General features: G+C 44.4%; 1 protein-coding gene and 1 non-coding gene across 14 annotated transcripts in view; one reads left to right on the top strand and one right to left on the bottom strand.

The window, feature by feature from the left end:
• LOC132677092 (uncharacterized) overlaps positions 1 to 22,505 on the top strand; it is a 290,019-nt gene that overhangs the window by 176,136 nt on the left and 91,378 nt on the right. The gene's annotated exons all lie outside the window — the stretch shown is intronic.
• LOC145713202 (vomeronasal type-1 receptor 4-like) lies at positions 12,423 to 20,281 on the bottom strand. 2 transcript variants are annotated; one of them, XM_081791395.1, is made up of 3 exons: positions 20,032 to 20,281; positions 18,362 to 18,418; positions 12,423 to 13,793 (listed from the first exon to the last, which is right to left on the bottom strand). In XM_081791395.1, exon 3 carries the CDS (start codon positions 13,490 to 13,492, stop codon positions 12,542 to 12,544), a length of 951 nt encoding a protein of 316 aa, XP_081647521.1. In that variant the 5' UTR covers positions 13,493 to 13,793; positions 18,362 to 18,418; positions 20,032 to 20,281; the 3' UTR covers positions 12,423 to 12,541. The 2 variants fall into 2 exon arrangements, with proteins under 2 accessions (XP_081647521.1, XP_081647520.1); XM_081791394.1 differs by lacking the exon at positions 18,362 to 18,418.

The following is a 22,505-nucleotide window of genomic DNA, read 5'->3' as shown; positions in this document are numbered from 1 at the left end:
GCTTTTCATGAGTGCACTCTTTAATCCCCATCACCTATTTCACCCATCCCCCATCCCCTCTCTTGTAACTGTCAGTTCTGTAGTTAAGAGTCTCTTTTGTGGTCCATCTCTCTCTCTCTTTTTTTTTCCTCTCATTGGCTCATTTGTTTTGTTTTTTAAATTCCACATATGAGTGAGATTCTATGGTATTTGTCTTTCTCTGGATGACTTACTTTAGTGAGTACTATACTCTGTAGCTCCATTTGTATCTTTGCTAATGGCAAGATTTGATTCTTTTTATGGCTGCATAGTATTCCATTGTATGTGTATAAACACACACATACACACACATACACCACATCTTTATCCTTTCATCTATCCATGCACACTTGGGCTTCTTCAGTTATTTGGATAGTGCAGGTAATGCTGTTGCTAAACATAGGGGTGCACGTATCCCATCCCTTGGATGATTACTTTTGTATTTTGGCAGTAAATACCCAGTGGTATGATTACTGGATCATATATTAGTTCTGTTTTTAACTGTTTGAGGAAACTCCATCCTCTTTTCCACAGTGGCTGGGCCACCTGGCATTTGTTTGGGAAACTCTTTGTCACTTCTAAGGAATGAACTTGGTTTTTAATGGAAGAACATCTCAGGAAATCAGGGATGCTGTGAGACACACAGCCTCACTGCCAGTCCCTTAAGTGTCTGACATCAGTATTTACTGCCTCTTCCCTGTGAGACCCTGTCTGCCATCAGGAATCATGAAAAAGTAAGAGCCTCTCCTAAAGCACACAGCAGTCATTTTGGAGATACTCACAAACTTTTAATTGGTTTTGGTAATTAGTACTGGGAGAAAATTTCAGAAATGTTGTCACCATTGAAGCCTGTTCTGTCTTTGCCATCACATGTGAAATGATAATAGCAGTTCTGAGGGGACAGGAGGTCACAGATCACAAACCCTTATCTGTGGTCTGGCTGCCTCTGTCCCTCACACGTACTGGCTGCTGTGACCTTCACACTGCGCCCCCATCCTTCAACGTGACGAGTCCAGTGAGCATTCTCTGTTTCAGTCTGAGAGGCAGAGCCTGTAAGGAAGGACATGTAAGTAAATGTTCATGTCTGGAAAGGATTCTGAGGGTGAGTACAGATTGGGGGCAAAGCTAAAGAGGGAGGTGAAATAATGCCTTGGGTATGAGCTGAGCTGTACAGGATCCTCACCTCTCTGGACCCTGCACCCACACCTGATGGTTCCTGATGCAATTTAATGAAGTCCTCCCTGAGGACAATTACCAATGAAAATCCCAGTGACAAGGAAGAGTCATTTTGAAGGTGTGTAAGGACCGTAGTTATTAAATCAAACTGCTGTTCACATTATTTGCAGGAACCATAGATTGAGTTTTCAGTGTTAGTGGAGGTGTGCTTACAATGCCTTGTGCTTATGATACAGAGAAGGGTAGAGCTCTAATAGTTTCTAATCCTCCACAGGGATCCTGTATATAAATTTGGTTCTAGAATTTTGTTGAAGCTTCTTTTTACCTAACACTCACTAAAGGTATTAATTGTGTCTCCACTGAAACCATTTGAGGTCTCTTGACTATGGCAAAATTCCTTTCTATGTTGAAGTTACACATTCTCTAGGCAGCATTTGATGAAAAGGTTAACAGTATATTTATGGTTTCAGAAGACACCCGTAAGACAAATGTATCATGTCTTATTCTCTCTTGTTCAGTAACATTTTAGCATCAATCTCAAGGTCACAACTCATTTCCCTGTGGTTTCAAGATATACATTACACAGGAGTCCATATTTTCCAGATTCTATTTTACATGTATCATGTATTTTAGTATCTTTTACACTTCTCACCATATGGTGAATGGTTTGGTAAATATGTCAACATTTAAACCAAAATTATTAATAACTGTGACTCCATCTTGCAGAATTTTTCACATATTGGTATATCATAAATCATAGTTGAGGGAATTAGGTAATATTGTGCAGTAATTTATGTGATAGATGCCATGTATTTTTGTTCCTGGAATTACAGGAAGTGATTCCTTATACTGCCCAAGTATCATTTAGCAAATCTGTGAGGTTTTTTTTAAATGTCTATTTATTTTTGAGAGAGAGAGACAGAGACAGAGTGCAAGCGGGGGAGGGGCAGAGAGAGAGGGAGACAGAATCCAAAGCAGGCTCCAGGCTCTGAGCTGTCAGCACAGAGCCCAATGCAGGGCTTGAGCACACAGACCATGAGATCATCACCTGAGCCAAAGTCGGACGCTTAACTGACTGAGCCACCTAGGCACCCCAGCAAATCTGTGTTTATTAAATCTAATGTGGACATGGAAACTTTCCTGTAGGATTAGCTTCTAATTAGTACATCTACACTTCATTAGGATTCTAACGCTTTATTCCTAGATATCAATTGACCTGGAGATAATATCCTTAAAAACAGGAGAACATTGTACAACCAAAATTACAAAATAAAAATGGTATGAAATAAAATGGAAGAGTATGAAAGCAAAACTAAATCTACGTCTGGATTATCGGAAGGCACAGCTTACTTGGTCTGTTAGTGGAGCCCAAGGTCTGCAAAGTGTCATGGCTCCAGCCTGCCAGGTTACAATCACCACATGGGCCCTAAGCAGCCAGCGTGTGAACTTAGGTTGCTTAGCCCTTTGTGCCTAGTTGTCTTTATATCTACAATGGAACTAATGTCAGTGCCTCATTCATGCGGGTAGGAAAATAAAAAAAGATTTTACACTTATGGCATGATAGCAGTGATTCATGCATTTTAAGTGGTATTTGAAGGCTATTCCCCCCCCCCCCCACTGTGGGAAGCACCTTGACAAAGTCGAAATGAAGTAAATATGTTTCCGAGAGACAACAGGGTTCAGTTGATATGATACATGTTAGATCCTGAAAACCAGTATCAGTCACTGGGATCTGTCAGAATGGACTCCGGGAATTGCCAGTGTAAATGGTTCCCTCATCAGAGATGACGGTTGGAGTCCTGGGCATTTGCTCATTTCTTTACCACTGTTCTTCTTCTACTGGGATTCCAGCTTGAGGTCCAAAGATGTGATCCTTTAGGCACCTGATTATGCTTGCTTCTTGGTCATTTCCCTTTACCGGTGTCCCCAAGGCAATGGTAGCTGTTAGTTGAAACATTCTTCAGTGCTTTTTGAGTGCACATCTGTTTTCTGCCCTCACAGAGCTGGCAGGGTGTGTCCACTGGCACCAGCTGCCTCTCCTGTGTCTCCAGCCATCACGAGCAGCCCCAGGACCTCCAGATGGCTGGAAATTGGCTAAAGCCTCCCTGGGATATTGCAATTTCCATTTTCCTCTGCTGGACCCTGTTTGAGCTGGTAAATATCCCTTCTCCTCTGACAAATAGAGCAAGAAACCATCAGATAGAACACATTTAGGATACTGCTGTGCTGAATTTTTGGCACAATCTCAGACTCACTATAAGCAGCAGTGTTCTTATTCTGTGATATTTCGTTGTTGGGCTCAAATGTAGGCCTTAGGTCCATAAGTCTCTTTTGTACAGATTCAACCAGCAGGTGAAACACATTCACAGGATGAGCCTTCTCAGCTCCCTGCAATTTTTTTTTCTTGGATGATTTGTATTTAAAAAGTTAAAAAGACATGGGGGCAACTGGGTGGCTCAGTTAGTTGAGCGTTTCACTCTTGATTTTGGCTCAGGTCATGATCTCACGGTTCGTGGGATCGAGCCCTGTGTCATTTCATTTATTTTTTTAATATTTAAAAAATTAAACAAGAAAAAAGTCAACAATAAATCACTGGTATTTCACAAGTGACCACATTGGTGTATGCCGTTCCAAGATGAAGAAACAGAATGTTTCTAGATCCCCGGATATCCTCTTGTGCTCTCTCTCTCAGTCACTGTCCCCATGGGTGTAGTTTTCTTGGCTCTATTTTTAGGATTGTGATGTTTGGGAATAGGTTCATAACTCTCCAACATTTGAAAGATAAGACCACTTCTGCCCACTTTGTACTTGGTATAAATGGAGTCATACTGCCTGAAATGGGTAATGATGACTTCTTTCTCACTCCATATGACGTTTGAAAATTCATCCGTGTTGTTTCGTATTACTGTTGGCATTTTGGCTTTGCCAGATCAGACTCCATCGTGTGAATATGAAAAGATTCATTGATTGCCGGTCCTGTTAATGGGAAGTGGGTATTCCTGAGTTTGGGCTGTTATGAGTAATGAGCAATGCTTGCTTATACACTTTGTAACCAGTCTTGGGGATACCTGACAGATTTGTGTTGAGCATATTCGTGGGAGTATATATGTTGCAGCATAGTAGTATATCCACACCGCTAAAATACATACTACCACACATTTCCAAATGTTAGTACCAGTTTTCACCTCCTGCCAGCAGAGTTTGAGATTGTTGGTGACCCACATCTCGGCCAAGACTTGTTATCCTCAGTTTAGATTTCTGGGTAGTGTTTGATGGCACCAGTTAGTAGTGTCATATTTGAAATTTTTCTGACTACTGCATTGAACATTTTTACACATGTATTATCTATTGAGTAAACCCCTTTTTTGAAGTTTCTGTTGGAATGGTTTGTCCACTGTTTGTTGTGTAGTCTTCAGGAATTCTTTGTGCTGGTTACAAATGGAGTGTGTGGGGCATTTTGACGAGAACCACCTCTTAATATAAAATCATTTTACAATATGATTAATATGCTCATTGCTGTTTAAGAAGTATTTTCTTCTGGGGTGCCTTTTTGGCTCAGTCGGTTAAGTGTCCGATTTCAGCTGAGGTCATGATCTCACAGTCCGTGAGTTTGAGCCCGCATCGGGCTCTGTGCTGACAGCTCACAGGCTGGAGCCTGCTTCGGATTCTGTGTCTCCCTCTCTTTCTGCCCCTCCCCTGCTCTCTCTCTCAAATAAACATTAAAAACTTTTTTTTTTTTTTTTTTTTTTTTTTTTTTTTTTTTAAATAATGAGAAATTTTTTTTTTTAATTTTTTTTTCAACGTTTTTTATTTATTTTTGGGACAGAGAGAGACAGAGCATGAACGGGGGAGGGGCAGAGAGAGAGGGAGACACAGAATCGGAAACAGGCTCCAGGCTCCCGAGCCATCAGCCCAGAGCCTGACGCGGGGCTCGAACTCACGGACCGCGAGATCGTGACCTGGCTGAAGTCGGACGCTTAACCGACTGCGCCACCCAGGCGCCCCAAAAACTTTTTTAAAAAAGTAATATTTTCTTAGTAGAAGGTATTGGAAATTGTTTTTTTTTTTTCTGGAAGAATACATTTATATCTTTGAAAGTCAGATCAGCAAACTAGTCAAAGTTAATTCATTTTAGGAAGTGGTAGTGATCAAGCTTTCCTTTCCCCAGTATGGCTCGCACATTTCAGGTTCTTCTGACAATGTTGCCTTGTGCTTTCTTTCCCTTTGCTCTCACCTGCCCTTGCTTCTCCAGGATAACAGCACTTCATCCTTACTGCTTGACTTTTCAGTTAAATAGACTGCAAATCTCTCCATCTCTTCCCATCACAGGAAGTCATGGCAGTCAAACAGGAGCACTCAATTCATGTTATTCATCATGTGAAAAGGCTTCAGGGAGCCTTTGCCCAGAGAAATGATTGTTGTCATGATAGAAAGGAAAACATGTGTTTTTTAATGTAATTTATTATCCAATTGGTTTCCATACAACAGCCAGTGCTCATCCCAACAGGTACCCTCCTCAATGCCCATCACCCACTTTGCCCCCTCCCCCAACCCCTCATCAACCCTCAGTTTGTTCTCAGTATTTAAGAGTCCTTTATGGTTTGCCTCCTTCCCTCTCTGTAACTTTTTTACCCCCGTTCCCCTCCCTGCTGGTCTTCTGTTAAGTTTCTCAGGATCCACATATGAGTGAAAACATATGGTACCTGTCTTTCTCTGCCTGACTTATTTCACTTAGCATAACACTCTCCAGTTCCATCCACATTGCTACAAAAGGCCAGCTTTTCTTCTTTCTCATTGCCAAGTAGTGTGTTATTCATCATGTGAAAAGTCTTCAGTGAGCCTTTGCCCAGAGAAATGATTGTTGTCATAATATAAAGGAAAACATGTTGTATGACAGATTAGCTTCAGGGCATTTGACAGTAGGAATAATCTTCTTGTCACAGACGACAGTTGGAATTGTGGGCAATTTTGTTCTTTATCATTATGTGTCCGTTTACCGCATTGAACACAGGCTGAGGTTCACCCGTTTGATTCTCATGCACTTGACTGTAGCCAGCTCCTTGGTCATTCTCTCTGAAGGAGTCCCCCAGACATTGGCAGCTTTGGGATTGAAATCTTTTTTCACTAATTTGCATGCAAACTTTTTTTGTACGTTCAGAGAGTGGGCAGGGGGTTGTCCATTAGCAGCACCTGCCTCTTGAGTGTCTTCCAGACCATCACGATCAGCCCGATGAACTATTGGAAGGATCTTAAAGTCAAAGCCCCAAACTATGTTGGCTTCTCCATTTTCCTCTGCTGGAATCATTACGCATTTATAAATTTAATCAAGCACATAGGATAAGAATTCAGCACCACCTGAAGAGAGAGATGATTCTAGGATTTGGAAAATCAGGATAATTGAGGACAGATGTAGAACTAGGAGCTCCCATTCCAGAGGGAAGTGTTCAGCTGCTTCATTCAAAGAAAAAGGAGAAACGGAACAAAATAATCCATTGGTGCCATGGAAATGGCAAGCTCGTTTAGGATTTAAACCTTAAGAAAGTGTCAGACAGGGGTGCCTAAATGGGTCAGTTGGTTAAGCATATGAATTTGGTTCAGGTCGTGATCTCTAGGTTCATGGGTTCGAGGCCCACATCAGGCTCTGTGCTGACAGCTCAGACCCAGGAGCCTGCTTCAGGTTCTGTGTCTCCCTCTCTCTCTCTGCCCCTCCCCTGCTCATACACACACACACACACACACACACACACACACACACACACACTCTCTCTCTCTCTCTCTCTCTCTCTCTCTCTCTCTCTCTCTCAAATAAACATTGAAAAACATGTTAAAAAGAAAGGGCCAGGTATATATATCAGTGACTCCCCCCCAAGAAAGCAATGACTGGAATTTCCTTTGCAAAATCAGAGTCAGCCTCTTACAAAGTCCAGATCCACTTAAAGCTAGATCTTTCTTGGTGAACAGTAGAGACACAGAAACTCAGGAGATCAAGACAGTCCTTGGCACAGTCCTAGGGAAGGAATGAACGCCCAGGTGACCTGGAAACATTGGAGGAGGTCAGCTCAGCAGTGGCTTCAGGACAAGGGAGAGACCATGGACCAACTCGTTAGTGAGCAGAAGCCTCCTTACCTCAAGGAAGGGACAGTGATGAGTGCTAATCCAGCATCCAAAAAGACTCCCCAGAAATTTCCCCTCTCTCTAGGATCTGTCTCTGTGTGTCTGTCAACCCAGGGCTTCACTGGGGACCTGGAATTGCACATCCAGTCTGGAAATAGAGATTCAGGAAAGACAGGAAGAAATGAAATTGTTCTGAGAAAGAAACAAGGTCCCACAGTACTTGCTTCCTTTTCTCGGAAATTCTCTATTTGATTGTGTTTTGATTAGACTCTGTAGGTCTGCATTTGAACTCTGGTCATAACAGGGCCTATTGTATTTACTGTATTTACTATATTCTTCGGGCTCTGACATTCGTGACCTTCTTGAGGAGGGAAAGAGTGCCTTTTCCATGAGTAACCAATTCATAAAAATAGAGAAGGGCTTTACATGGCCCATCTTTTCATGTAACCTAACCAGTAGAGAGTCCACTTCCCCAACGGTCTTGTTAACAAGCTCTAGCGCACCAAACCTGGAATTTCCACAGCCCTAAATCGGTCCGCCACCAAGTACCAGATAATTAGGGACAGCCCCTATGCCCCAGGGCAAAGTAGCCAGTACTAAGCTCTACAACATGTCCTGCTGTCCCTTTCCCCAAAAAACCATAATAAGGGCTCTGGCTAGGCTTTCCCCTCTCTCCTGCTTCTGACTCCTGACCAGAACAGGATGCTTTTCCCATGTGCCTGTGTGGGATGCTGTCATCCCCCTGTCAGGAAATGTATGCAGTAAAAACTCTTCTTTCAGTTGACATAAGCCTCTCTGTGTCACCAGTTAGTGTCCTTTGTAAATAAAAACTCAGGCACTAAGCACTCTCTAAGAGATAGATAATAGGAACCTGGATTAAATGTGGTCAAAGTACAAGGACAGGACTGTATAGGAAGGTGACAGGAATACCCATTTGGGTGGAGTCCAGGAACATTAGGATCTGAGCGCATCCGGAATTAGGGTATGAGGTCAGAAGTTGCATGAACATAACGTGAAGGCTCACACGTCTGCAGTGTTTACGTTGACAAGTGTTTTCACAGCCAGAATCTGTGGTGAGATCACAAGACCCCTGTGAGGAATGCAGACAATGAGCCATCTCACAGGAGGACTCTGCAAATTAAGTACTTTAACACTTATTCCAGGTAACAAAATGGAACATTTGGGGTGGCTTAAACAGCGGGTATTTTTTCCACAGTTGTGGAGGCATGAAGTCCAAGATCAAGGTGTCAGTCTGCAGGTGTAGTTTTTTGTGACATGTCCTCGGCTTCCAGATGGTCACCTTCCCACTCTGTCCTCCCATACTGTGCCCTCTGTGCAGGTAGAAATCCGAACTCTGTGTGTGTCTCCACATTTCCTCCTATAATGACACAACTCAGAGTGGATCAGGGCTCATCCTACTGGCCTTAGTTTAACTCCCATCACTTCCTTCAAGGATCTTCCTTCTGAGCTCCTGGGATTTAGGACTTCAGCCTATCAATTTGAGGAGATACAGGTCAGTCTATAACACTCAGTCCTCTGGACTCCCCAAATTCATGTCCTCACTGGCACAATGCACTTACCCCTCCACCCCATTCCAGTAGCCCCAAAATATTAACTCATTTGGTAAACACGTCCAAGTCCCAAATCTCCTCTAAGTATCATCTAAGTCAAGTGTGATTAAGACATGAGATATGAGGGGCACCTGAGTGGCTCAGGGAGTTAAGCATCTGACTCTTGGTTTCGGCTCAGGACATAATCTCACGGTCTGTGTGTTTGAGCCCCTCCTCGGGCTCCACACTGGCAGTGTGGAGCCTGCTTGGGATTCTCTCTGTCTCATTCTCTCTCTCAAAATAGATAAATAAATTAAAAAAAAAAAAAAGACTTGAGACATGATTTATCCTGTGAAAAACCTGCCTTCTCAAGCGATAAGCCTGTGAATGCAGACACATTCTCTGCTTCCAGAAATCAATGGTGGGATGGGTAGAGCGTAGACATTCCCATTCCAAAAAGAGAAACTGGAAAGAAGAAATGTCACCTGTCACCATTAAGTAAAAAATCTAGGAGGGAAAATTCCCTTAGATTTCAAAGCCCAAGGGTGATGTTCTTTGTCTGGAAGTGTCCTCTGAGCCTAGCGGGATGGTGTCCCTGCCGTGCAGCCCCCCTAGAATGCCATTGTCCGGGGGGAGTCCTGTAAGATGAATGATCCTTAATACTCCGCCCCTCCTCTCCCCCCGTATCTCCTGCTGTGTAAGGTGTTCCCTTCCCAGGCGTCCAGGTGTCCCTCCTCCTCTACCTTGGAATGTTCCATGTCATTACCTGTCCTTCCGCTTTCTTGCAGCCATCCCATAGTTTACTCAGATGTTTTGCCTGGAAGAACCAGGCACAAGAGGGCTGGTATCCTATACAAATTGGACCAGAAATGCATTTGAGTCACAAGTGCAGATGGTGAGATCCACGTTTGTCACCGTTGGAGAGACAGGAGACAGATGAGCAAGGGCAGGAAGTTAGAATGATCCATGAGGAATGGGTTGGAGTTGGAGACATCAGCCTGAAGTCATGTTGGCTGTGTATGGACACAAATCGCCCCCACACCCGTTTCTACCTATGTGCACACGAGCGGTTCAGCACACACACGTACGTTTTCTTGGTGTTTGAGCTGAGAGGGCGTGAACACAGTGACACCCAGGAGCAGTGAGCATACCTAGTGTCCATGCCTTGGTCCGTGACACGGTTCCCCCACGGCAGCAGCCAGGGGCTGCCTGGAAAGACGGTGCAGCCTGGACTAGGACAGGACGTGTATGAAATCAGCCTGCAGAGCTGCGGTGCCGTAAGTCAGGACATGCTAAACAACTCGGTTTCTAAAAATGGGCTATGTCAGAGGGACACGGGAGTCACCCGAAAGAGCTCCTCATGGTCAAGGTGGAACACCTTGATTGTATTTTATTAAAAAAAAATTTTTTTAACATTTATTTATTTTTTAGAGACCAAGAGACAGAGCATGAGCAGGGGAGGGGCAGAGAGAGAGGGAGACACAGAATCTAAAGCAGCCTCCAGCTCTGAGTTGTCAGCACAGAGCCTGATGCGGGGCTCGAACCCACAAACCGCGAGATCATGACCTGAGCCGAAGTCGGACACTTATCCGACTGAGCCACCCAGGCATCCCGGAACACCTTGAATTTAAACAAGAGCAGAAGAGGCCATACTGGTTGTAACTCAGTATCAAACAGATGTGCAGGAATCAAAACTGATAAGAGGAAATCACTGAATAAATATTTTTTTTAATGTTTATTCATTTTTGAGAGACAGAGACAGAGCATGAGTGGGTGAGGGGCAGCGAGAAGGAGACACAGAATCCGAAGCAGGCTCCAGGCTCCGAGCTGTCAGCACAGAGCCTGACGTGGGGCTCGAACCCACAACCCGAGATCATGACCTCAGCCAAAGTCAGGTGGTCAACTGACTGAGCCACCCAGGCGACCCCTTTTTTTAAAAAAATTTTTTTCAACATTTATTCATTTTTGGGAAATCACTGAATAAATAATAAATTGAGAAAAAGGACCTCTTCAGAAGAATTCCACATAATTTATGTAAGAAACGTTGTCCTTAAGGAGGCAGAGCACAAGATCCCTTTCGTTAATGTCAGCCACACACAATGACTTCCTTGCGACGGGTACAATATGAAAGGGGACACGTAAGTTTCCCGAAGGGTCCTCATACACACAACCTCATCCAGGGGACGTAGGCCGATGTGAACAATGATAAGTCATGTTGCTGGGCTGTAGCCTTGATATGATGTCCTGAGAATGGCGCTTTATACCCTGAGCTCTCTTCTCCAAAATATAGAAGCCCAAGATAATCATGAGGAAAGTACCATATTAATGCTGAGGTCCATTCTACAAGATACCTGACTAGTACTCAAGTCTGTCAAGATGATCAACAATGAGGAAAATCTGGGAAAATGGCCCAGCAAAGAGGAGTCAGAGGAGACACGATTACAGAATGAGATGTGGTGTCTGGGTGGGTTCTTGAAACAGAAAAAGGACATTAGGTAAAGAATATGTAAATCTGAGTAAATCAAATTGGAGTATCAAGCAAGACATTCAGGATTTCTAAGGGTTAGTTCTGAGGAGAGCTCACTTACAAGCTAATCACTACTTTAAAAAAAAATCACACCTTGTAGTTGTGTTGTAGTGGCCCCACATTCGTACACCGTGTGGCTTCCAGGTGGAGGCCTCCTCCCTTTGCCAGAGGCTGCAATGACAGACTCATCACTCACAGTGATGTGTGCTGTCCCCAATACTCCAGGAGTCCAGGAAGGGCTGGGCTTCCTTTTACGTGCTGGGAAGCCAAAGAAACAAGGATTTTTCCATCACTGCTGGATGGAGGGACTGAGCCCTGTGACCCTGCCCTATGGTGCCGGTGACCTTTCCCTGGGAGACCGGACTCTGAATTTGGTGGGTTATGTCAGCCACCCCTACTGGCACAGAGGTGACAGCACGTGAGACAGGGCCTCTGTCTGATTGAGACTGAGGCCTCTAACTAATCAACAGAGAACACATCAGGTATGTGATGACATTTTATATTTGGTGGTCATGTCTCCTCCGGCTCTTCTTTGCTGTGACCATTTATCAGAGTTTCCTCATTTTTGACAATCATAATAAAGGCAAACCATGAAGTATATGTTACCTGGTATGAATATTGCTGTGCCAAGTTGTTTTGTTTTAAATTCCATAAAATGTATTTTTCAGTTTTGTACCTCAATCCTTATTTTTGACTTTATTCTTACATCCTACTTCGATCCTGTAGGTCTTGACAAAACATTTAAAAACATGTATACATTTGACCCCCTTTCTTTGGAAGTGCACACTTAGTATTTGTTAGGTGTCAACCTAGAAATTTCAGCATGATTTGAAAAACTAATCACAGAGTCCTTTTTGTCAATACATTTAAACTCCTTCTTGACCATGTAAAGGCATTATGCATAAATCTGCTCACAACAGCTCATGATTTTATTGGTGATATGTATTTTAAAATTTTACAGATAATTTTAATTTTAATTAAAATTTTACAGATAATTTCACGTTTCTGTACGCAGCACAGACATTAATGCACAGAAACCCCCGTCTGCTGCAGGCTGCACCTCTCTTGTGAGAGAGAGAAAAACCCATAAAAATTTTTTAGGACTGTGAGGGGGCTGAGTGAATTGGCAACTGTATGTTGTAGAAGTACATACAGTCTACATGTTTTTCTGAAGACAAGGAGATCTTATATTCCTTCTCCAGGCAAACCAGAGCCTGGGTACCTTGGGTACCTTGGAGTTGTGGCTCATGAGCAGAAACGGACTGATAGATGGGAAACACTCAGACACAGCTGCAGCGACACTTATGAAGATGGAGCTGGGATTATCAAAAACACTCAAAACAACTTGAAAAATGGAGGAGAGGGTGTAACAATAGACAAAGGTGCTCACCAGGAGAAGGATGGTTTTGGTGGCTCTGGACTCTGGGGAGGATGCAGAAGAAGCATTGGTTCTTCGAATATGTTGGACCTGCTTCTTGTGCCTGTACAGAAGGAAAACCATGGAGCTGCTGGCCCAGAGCATGAGCCCCAGACATAACACATCGGGGAATGATAACAACAGTCCATACAGTGAGTCACTAGCTTTGTCATGACGAACCGAAGAACAGTATCCAAAATGCTTTTTGTTCGTGATGTTCTTATCGCTCAATGTGCTCGTTAAGTACATAGGGAAAATGATATTCACCAGCATTTGCAGGACCCAACACAGGAAAATCGAGGGGAAAATGTATTTGGGTGCTTTAACTTTAAGCTCTGCCCACCTGGAGTTCCCAGGGCTGATGGTGATGGCCTGGTAGACGCTCAAGATGCAGATGCTACCAATGGACACTCCCCTCCCCACTCTGTGAAGAAAGGAAAGAAGTTTGCATCCAATGTCACTGAGGAAATGTTTCCGCCCAAATGCTGCCACGGTCTGGGGGACTCCTTTGCAGAATAGGGCTAAGAAGTTGGCTACAATCAGGTGCTTATGAATGAAATCTGTGGACCTCCACCTGTACTCAGTGAAGGAAAGGATGATATAATGACAAAGAAGTGAGAAATTGCCCAGGATTCCAACGGTAGTCTGTGTGAAGAAGATCAGACCGATGGCCAGATCCCTTGTGACCATTGTCTCTGGTCCCAGTCACTGACCGTTGCCTCCTGGGCTAGAACTTCCTGCATGGAAATATGAGACATGCGCCACATGTATCACGTCAGCTGAAATCCACTATGTTCTGCTTTCCATTCCTTGCCACTTGGAAACACCTACTTACAGTTTTCTTTTCATAGTTGCTTTCCGAGGGCTGAATGTAGAACTTTTCAAGAGCCCTTATAATGTAAAATCACTCCTGTGAAGGTCACTCCTGTGAAGGCACTCACGTGAGAGCTTCTTCATGCTCCACACATCTATGAGGTCGGCATTACTGTGGCTGTAATTAAAAGATGAACAGAACAGACACACAGAGAGGTTAAGGATCTGTTCAAATGTGCTCCTTCAGGCTGCGTGGGGACTGGGAACCGGTTGGGCTGGAAACCGTGATAGTGCACTGAGCCCCCACGGTCTGCTAGACGGCTAGTTAGCTGTGTCCATCCAGGAATCAGATCCATGGTTACTTCTGATTTGACACCTTGTGGTTAACTTCAGAGTAGGGGGTATTGTATAATTTTCATCACAACAAGTTTCCATTCATTTGTAAAACTTTATTCCACAGGATAATATCAGTTATGGGTAAGCCTTGAATACCTTAGTGAACGTGCATGCGCTCTGGCAATAGCATAGTGCAGGAACCTGCAGTTCTATGTCGTAGATGCAAGATGGCAACAGAAAGACTCATGTGCTTTTATGTGAGGAACACAAGTGTAATGGCATTACACTGGAATTGCTGAATTATCACAACAATCCCATAAACTCTGGCACATGAAACACGGATGCATGATCAAATGGTGTCAGGCAGACTCTAAGTTATCATTAATTTCGAGTGATACACTATGTACTTATTAGTGAGTACTTACGTGAATTAAGGAAAACTATTAGCAATGAACAAAGATTTGTGAAATAGTAAACGCATCACTGTAAAATGACCTCTGTAAGGCATGTATCTTACACTTTAGGATTCAAAATACTCGGTTTTTGTATTGATGGTAGAGTAATTTTTAAACACCTGGAAAGAACATGATATGAACCTGAAAGCTGCTGTCTGAAAATCACCGTTTTTATGTCAACTGTCCCTTACCTGTTCATTTCCTAACTTTCAGAATGAGTATAGTTTCACTGTAACCAACAGATGATGATGTCTTCCATGGAGGCTCAGTTACTGTCCCCATCATTGTGTGCTACATCCAAGGTTACAGGAAAACTTTCAATTCAAGACATTACCATTTGGATACACGTTCTGCACAGGATCAGAAGATTCCTGTAAATTCTTCATACATTTCACTACAACCATGGAGCTGTGAGAGTTGCACATCTAGTAACCCTGAAAATTTAGCCTATAATTCCTATAATGTTAGAACAGGAGATTGATTTTACAATTCATTTCTTAAGGACTTAAAAATCAGTGTATATTATTACTTGCACTGAACACCAGCAATCACATTGAGCGAAGTTTAACTTCACTGAATTAAGAGCCATCAGGGACAGGTGAAGGTCTAGGACCCCACATCCTCTTAACTAGCTCAGCTCAAACCTCAGAAATATTGCACATTCCTGCATGGCTTTCACAGTGAATTAGGTAATCCACGGAATAGCGCCCTTTTCTGATAGGATCACTCACCCAGACTCTTGATACAGACACTGCCTCTTAGACTGAAATGGATCGTCACCAACTCCTTCCTGCTGCCTGAGGGGCTCCCTGTGAAGGGCACAGCAGCCAGTGGGAGGGGCCAGCCAGACCCTGAGATATAGGTTTGTGATTCTGTGAGGTCACCTGTCTCACCACTGCAATTATTTCATTTACAGCTGCACTGGGAATACAGGTTTGGGAGCTGACGATGTTCCTGAAACTTTTCTCTCATTTGTTAATTATGATGAACAATTATGACTTTCTGGTTAGAACCTTGTAGGAGACTATTTGTGGGAGGCTTGTTTTTTTCTCCCTCGATCCCTGTAGGTAGACGTGTCTCCTGTTAAGCACAGCAGCAAATAGTGTGTTCTGACACGTGAGGGATTAGTGGGGAAGGATGTGTATCTCCCTGGGTTCTTCACTTCCCAGAGAGGTTCCTCTACCCAGAAAGTAGTACTTTCCTAATCCTCAGACCACTGAAAGGAACCATCAGTTAAGGTTATTAGTAGAGAAACAGAATGAGACAAAATACTTGGGAAGAATATGCAGAGATACAAGCAAAAGGAAGAACATGATGTAAATAACTCACTATAGGATTCATTTCACACAAAGTTAATATGACATGTTTGAATAATTCAGTGCCAATTAATTTGAAGATTGTGTAGGAAAATTGGTTTTACCATTATTGACCCCATTGATAAGAATTAAAGACTGGACAATACCCAGAGAGGAAAGAGAGAAGTTTCTAAGAGTCTCTTCTCACAGACTAAAGCAGTAGGATCAGATGGCTTAACCAGAAGTCTCTCCCAACCTATAAATCTTGGATGAGCCCATCCTCACTTACTTAATTCAAGACGATCAAAGAGCTCCAACAGTTCTGTACGCTTTTTCCCCCCTTGAATTTTCAGTATTGAGCACTTAATGCTTTGGTAAGAAGAAACACAAAGTAGGAGTTGAAACAGATCCTGTGGTTTTCCCTGCAGACAATTCCACTATTGAAGTTCATTGTGCAATTACTAGCCATTTTCAAGTCAGAGCCATAATGATGGGCAACTCAGACTGCACACAAACGTTAACGGTTTACACACTTACATACATCCGCAAACACACGTGTATATACACCCAACCTCACATATACTCACATACTATTAGACCCATACGTGGTCATTCGTGTACTCACAGCTGTAATTGAAATTCACAAGTATTCAGGCACATCCTAAACACTTAGAAACTCACCCCCATTGACATTTATATTCACCACACCTTCACACTAACTCACAGTTCACAATCAGTTTAATAAAATCAACATACGCTTTCATCGTGGGTGTGTGTGTCTTGATGAAATGTTCAAATGCAGAAAAAGAGGAGTACCTCCAGACTTCTGGGCTGTCTGGAGGCCTTCATTATCACTTGTAATGCTTTCAAGCCCTAAACTACCCATACAGAGAATATATTCAATATACAGTCTTAAAAATTGCTTTGAGCATCACCACTCTAAGTGGGATGTGTGGTGGGGATGTTGGGGTGTGGGGGGGAGTGGCAGTGCATGGGTGTGTGACAGAGCAGGTGAGAGGGAGGGCATAGGAAAGAAGAACATAGAGACAACATGGTGCAGAGGTCCTGGGGTGAGGGAAGAAAATAGCGCAGGAGAAGAAACAAGGTAGAGGGATAGAAGACAAACGTGTGCTCAATGCCACAGGGGAGTTGCCACGTTTGCTGGTACATGGAGACATAGTGTGCTGGGAAGTGATCGGTATGAGGCATACTGGGATCTTGGGAAAAAGAGGTGCAGAGTTTCATGGGGTGGAAGGGGATAATCGAAACGGACACTTCATAGGGAAGATGTTAATGGTCGGTGTGGGTACGAGACACACAAGACAGTGTCTTGGAGTGGTGAAAATAATGGTGGGAGGATGAAGGGAAAAAGTGTGGGGCGGGTGTGCTTTGGAGGAGGGCAGCGTGGCCCAAGGCAATAGAGAATGTGTGAAGAGGAGAGGAACCCTGGAGGAGACCTTGAACAAGGCAAAAGAGGCAGAGGGCATTCAGGGGGCCAGTGAGGGTAGTGGGCAGTGAGGGAATCCAGGAGAAAGGGTCAGAGGAGATAGGGATGGAGTAATGCATGTGGGTGCGGATTGGATTCCTGCAGGCGTGGAGGCTGGGGCACCGCAAGGTGTGGGTGTAGAGGACCCAGGAAATGGGTGAGATACTGGTATTGGGAGTGGAATTTCGGCAAGACAAAGAAAGGGCGGGACCTCACCGGTCCTGGGGGTGATAGAAGGCGAGGAGGGTGGCACTGGAGTCCCTGGAATAGCGGTCACCTAGAGACAGATGTCAAAAAGGTGACGGGAAGGAGGTTGGAGTGGGATGCAGAAGTCTCATAGGGCTGAGTCCAGGTGAGGGATGTGTGGAGGTTTAGCAGGTGACTGGGGCTCCCAGGGTGGGGGCATGAGGACCCTGGTGGGAGAGGAGCATACGGTGGGGAAGAGGAGCCAGGGAACTGGGAGGGTGCAAGTGGCACAAGGCAGATTGGAGGTCACTGCTTGACACCCATTCGTTAATTCTCGATTTACGGGCAAATATCAAGTGTCATGGATAGTTAGTTCCTAATTTCAGCTCAGGAGGCAAAACTCTTGCTCAATTGCAATGTGCCCCCACGTCATGAACTAGAGCATACAGTACAGGAGGGAAGGTGCAGTTTTGGGTAGCAAATCTCAGCCATTCCTTGGGAAATCAGGTGCAGGATGTGACTGGTCGGTCAGGCTGGAGAGGCTTTTACTGGTATCCAGAGTTGCAAGTGTGGGAAAGAGCTGTCTCATCCCAAACTCTGCATCTCTGTTGAAGAACTGTTATGGGTCAAGGACATTTTATGCCCCAACATTGATCTGATGAAGATTCTTTTATGTATTGTGATATTTCTAAGACCTAACCCTTTGTTTTAACAATATGAGCTTTAAGAACACTTAAGCTTTTAGGGTACCTGAAAATTGGAGAGAAATTCACCCGTGTTTTTTCGTTCTAAGAAACCATATGAAAAGGGAACCAGAGGTGAGAGAGTTGTGAATGTATTGATAATTCTAAAAATTTTTTTTTTACAAAATTTCCACTGATTTCATAATAATTACAGGCAGATGTCCAATTGGAGGGTGACTCTCTCGGCTTTGTTATGATACCAAGTAAGATGGATTTGTAGGATTTAAAGTTACTAATGAAATTACCTTTAAGCAGCTATGTTATCCTAGATTATCTGCTGGATCCAGAGTAATTCCAAGATCCTTAAAGAGAGAGAGAATCCAGAGATATTAGATACAAGAGGAAATCAGAGATTTGAAGCATAAAGACTGTTGCTGTCTTTGAGCCTAAGTGTAGGTGGGCACATGTGGAAACCACAAGATGGCAATTAATTGTGCTAACGACCTAAAAGATGATAGAAGTGGAATATTACGTAGGATCTGGAGAAGGAAGTCCAAGCTGATTGACACTTGATGTAGAAGGTGACATTGTAATCAGAGTACCCAGCCAAGACCCAAATGGTTTTCATCTAAGAACGGTTATGAAAATAAATTTGTGCCTTGTTTTTAAATATCTGCTAAGTATTTATAGCAGTGCAAGTGACTAAATGTGTATTCTTCCAACTCCCACCCCCACCCTTAATCCCATGGTGAAACCGAATCCCCAGCATTTGGAGAAGGGGCCTTGTGGTGATGAGGGTGAGCTCTCCTGAATGAGAACATTGACCTTGTAAAAATGACCCCAGAGCTTTCATTGAACCCTTCCACCCAGAGAGTACACAGTGATAGGATGGCTATATACGAGCAGGAAGTGGGCACAGGATAGGATACTTGTTAACACTTCCCAGGTGATCGTCAGGGGAAGCCAACAACGACAACCACTTTGGCAAACACTGCCTCTCAAAGTATTGTGTGTATGTGAATCTCCTGCATTTCTGTTGAAACAGAGTCTACAGGAGAACCCTACTCTAAGAGATTGAGATACAGCTGCGGTCCGGCCGATGAATTACCATTTTCAACAGTCTCTGGTGGTGCTGCTGCTTCTCTCCCCAGAACTCTGTTTCCGCAGCATCCCCCACCCAATCCCCCTTTCGGTAGCTCTAGAGAGAGCAAGCAGAGCACACCTGACCCTCTTACTCGCTAACGTCCCATCTCAACACAGATGCTGTGGGTTCCTCACATGTAGCAAATGAAGAGGAAGGACCAGAACCAGCACAGGTGATTGCCGTGGGGACGGAGCGGCTGCTAGAGGGAAAGTCTGAGGACCCTCCAGGGAAACCTGAGCGCGCAGTTGCACGTGGCAGGTCCTAAGAGGAGGTTGGCCTTCTTGGGCGGCCTCTGCGCAGGCGCGAGCTCGGGGATGGGCATGTGGGCGTGGCTACGGCCTCGTTGCACATGCGCACATGTCCGGCAGGGTCAGGTGACCGTTGAGCTCCCGCAGAGGCCCTTGGCCCTTCCAGGTGAGGAACTGGCTTAGAGCTGCGGCTTCTCTTCCTGGAAGGTTAGTTCTCGGGGAGTGTGGGCTGGCGGTGGCCTGGGGGTGCTTGCGGGCCCCAGGGAGGGACGGGACCACGTGCTGAGGGCAGCTCGGCTCTCGGCTCACGGCTGCCCGGAGCCTGCCCGCGACAAGCGTGTGTGAGGGTCGCGTGAGAGGGACAGATTCGCACTAGAGTCTGGTGGCGCTTTTATCCGTGTGTCTTCGGTGACGGGTCCCAGTACCCGGTGCTGCCCTCGAGGGCGTCTAGGTTGGAATGGAGGAAGGATTTGGGTTCCCGGGTGGGGGTGGGGTTGAGGGGAGTTGCGATGTTCGGCCTTCGGTGCGCACGCACGAGGTCCTGGGCTGCAAGGGAGTGGAATGAGCGAGTTCTAGGACCCACCTGGAGAGGAGAGAGCGCGTGTTAGTGCCAAGATGGGTTTTGTGCTTCCATTTGTGGCTGCAGGTAGAGCGGACTATGAGCCCTGGTTAGTGAGCTTGGGTTGAAATGATGTTGTGGGGGTGGTCGAGGGGTCCAGATGTTGGGGGATCGGGTGTGGACTGGAGGTCCTGAGCGTGACGGGGGCAGGATGGGCCGGAGACTTGGGCATAATGCGAGGTGGGTGAGGACCAGCATTGTTGGGAGGCCTCGTCGGCTGCGGTCTGGTTGTGTGCGGGGCTGAGCCAGCCCGGTGTCCAGGCGCCGGCGCAAGTGTGGGCCGAGCGCCGAGCACGCCGCTTCTAGCACTCGTGATCCACGTGGCAAGTGCAAGCGCTCAGGCCCAGACGCTGCCGGAGGAGAGCCGAGCTGCCAGCCATGTGCAGAGGCCGGACCTCCAGGGCCTCCACGCGGCCACCTCGCTTGACTCGTGTCTTCACCTGGACCCGCGTGCTTCTGGAGGAGTGGCGCGATGTCCCGGCATAAGTCTTGAAAATTGCACTCCACGTTGCCCGCCGATTCTTCTCACGGTCGGATTTGTCTCAGAGATTCTCGCAGCGCACACGTGAAGGTATTTTCATCACAGATTTGTTTGAAAACGAAGAAGTGGAAGTATTTTAAACGGGCAACGATAGATGTTTGAATTATGTGTGTAAGGGACTGAAGCCTTTGGAACTGTCACCTTAATTGTATATTCGATGACATACAAAGATATCTTTAACCCATATAAATAAAAGCGGTTATAACACAGCCTTTAGAGAGTGTCAGCTTATTGTCACCTTTTGAGTGCAATATATGTATCCTAGGGGTGTCAGGTATGGAAAATAACGTGTGAAGGTTATCGTATATTCACATCACAAGTTTGAGCGTGCATTTCACTCTGTTATAGGGCCACAGGCTTTTTTTTTTTTTTAATTTAGTGATAGTTTCTCGTGTTAATAAAGTGTATTGGTTAAGATAAAATTGTAAAATAATCATTTCAGTTTTCCCATGTATTTTTTTAAAGATTTGTTTACTTTTTAAAGTTTGTTTATTTAAGGAATCTCCACACCGAATGTGGAGCTCAAACTCACAAGCTAGAGATCAAGAATCACATGATCTATAGGCTGAGCCAGCCAGGAGCCCTAGTTTTTTCCCATATTTTTTAAGAACATTTAATCTGTTCACAATGTTACATGTAGTAATGTGTTTCATTGTGTACAAAGCATTACAATGAAATCATATCTAGAAAAATAAGGCAAGTTGAATATTTAGGTTATAAGATTAACATAATTTAATGCCTCTGTACCAAAAGTTTTCATTAAGTGATTTTTTGTTAGAATTGCTTAACACCTCTCTAACACTGATCCGTAACTAGGGTAATTTTCCTGTGGTTTCCCCCCCATCCCCTGCCTGGCCCAAGATCATGTGGCAGTGTTTAGTGACCTTTACGTTTGGGGAGGAGTGAGGTGCGGGTTGCTTCTGGCACATAGTGGAGTGGGAGATATAGACACATATCCTGCTATGTACAGGACAACTCCCACCACGGAGAGGTATCTAGGTCACAGGTCAGTAGTGCCAAGGTTGGGAACACTGATCCAAAGGGTCTGATGATTTTTCTTCTATAAAATTCTCATTCGTTTGTATATTAGTGGATTTTGCACGGAAGTACATGCATTTGCTTTTTCAGAAATTGCAAAGAGTTCTATCTTTGGGGGAGGAAGACAGACGTGTGGAACTGTTGGAAGAAGGGATGAAACCTGTGAGGTTGAATTGCAGTTGGAAATTCCAATAGGAGATTCAGTTTTTATTTTTTTAATTAATTAAGTTTTAATTTACATCCAAGTTAGCATATAGTGCAACAATGATTTCAGCAGTAGATTTCTTATTGCACCTTACCCACTTAGCCCATCCCGCCTCCCACAACCCCTCCAACAACCCTCTGTTTGTTCTCTATATTTAAGAGTCTCTTATGTTTTGTCGCCCTCCCTGTTTTTATATTATGTTTGCTTTCCTTCCCTTATGTTCATCTGTTTTGTATCCTAAGTTCCTCATATGAGTGAAGCCATATGAACTTTGTCTTTCTCTCACTGACTAATTTCATTTAACATAATACCCTCTAGTTCCATCCATGTAGTTGCAAAAGGCAAGATTTCATTATTTGTGATTGCCGAGTAATACTCCGTTGTATACATAAACACCACATCTTCTTTGTCCATTCAACTGTCAATGGACATCTGGACTCTTCCCATACTTTGGCTCTTGTCGATAGCACTGCTATAAACATAAGGGTGCATGTGCCCCTTTGAAACAGCATACCTGTATCCGTTGGATATATTCCTAGTAGTGCAATTGCACGGTCATAGGGTAGTTCTGTTTTTGATTTTTTGAAGAACCTCCATACTGTTTTCCAGAGTGGCTGCACCAGTTTGCATTCCCACCAGCAGTGCCAAAGAGAT

This window comes from Panthera onca, chromosome E2 (assembly GCF_046562875.1).
Source record: "Panthera onca isolate mPanOnc1 chromosome E2, mPanOnc1 haplotype 2, whole genome shotgun sequence".
Taxonomy (NCBI): Eukaryota; Metazoa; Chordata; class Mammalia; order Carnivora; family Felidae; genus Panthera; species Panthera onca.
Note: the sequence above shows the minus strand (reverse complement) of the source record. Positions and strands in the feature narration are given on the sequence as shown.

Excerpts from the sequence above, each read along its gene's own strand:
- LOC145713202 (XM_081791395.1), bottom strand. The coding sequence starts at position 13,492 with ATGGTCACAAGGGATCTGGCCATCGGTCTGATCTTCTTCACACAGACT.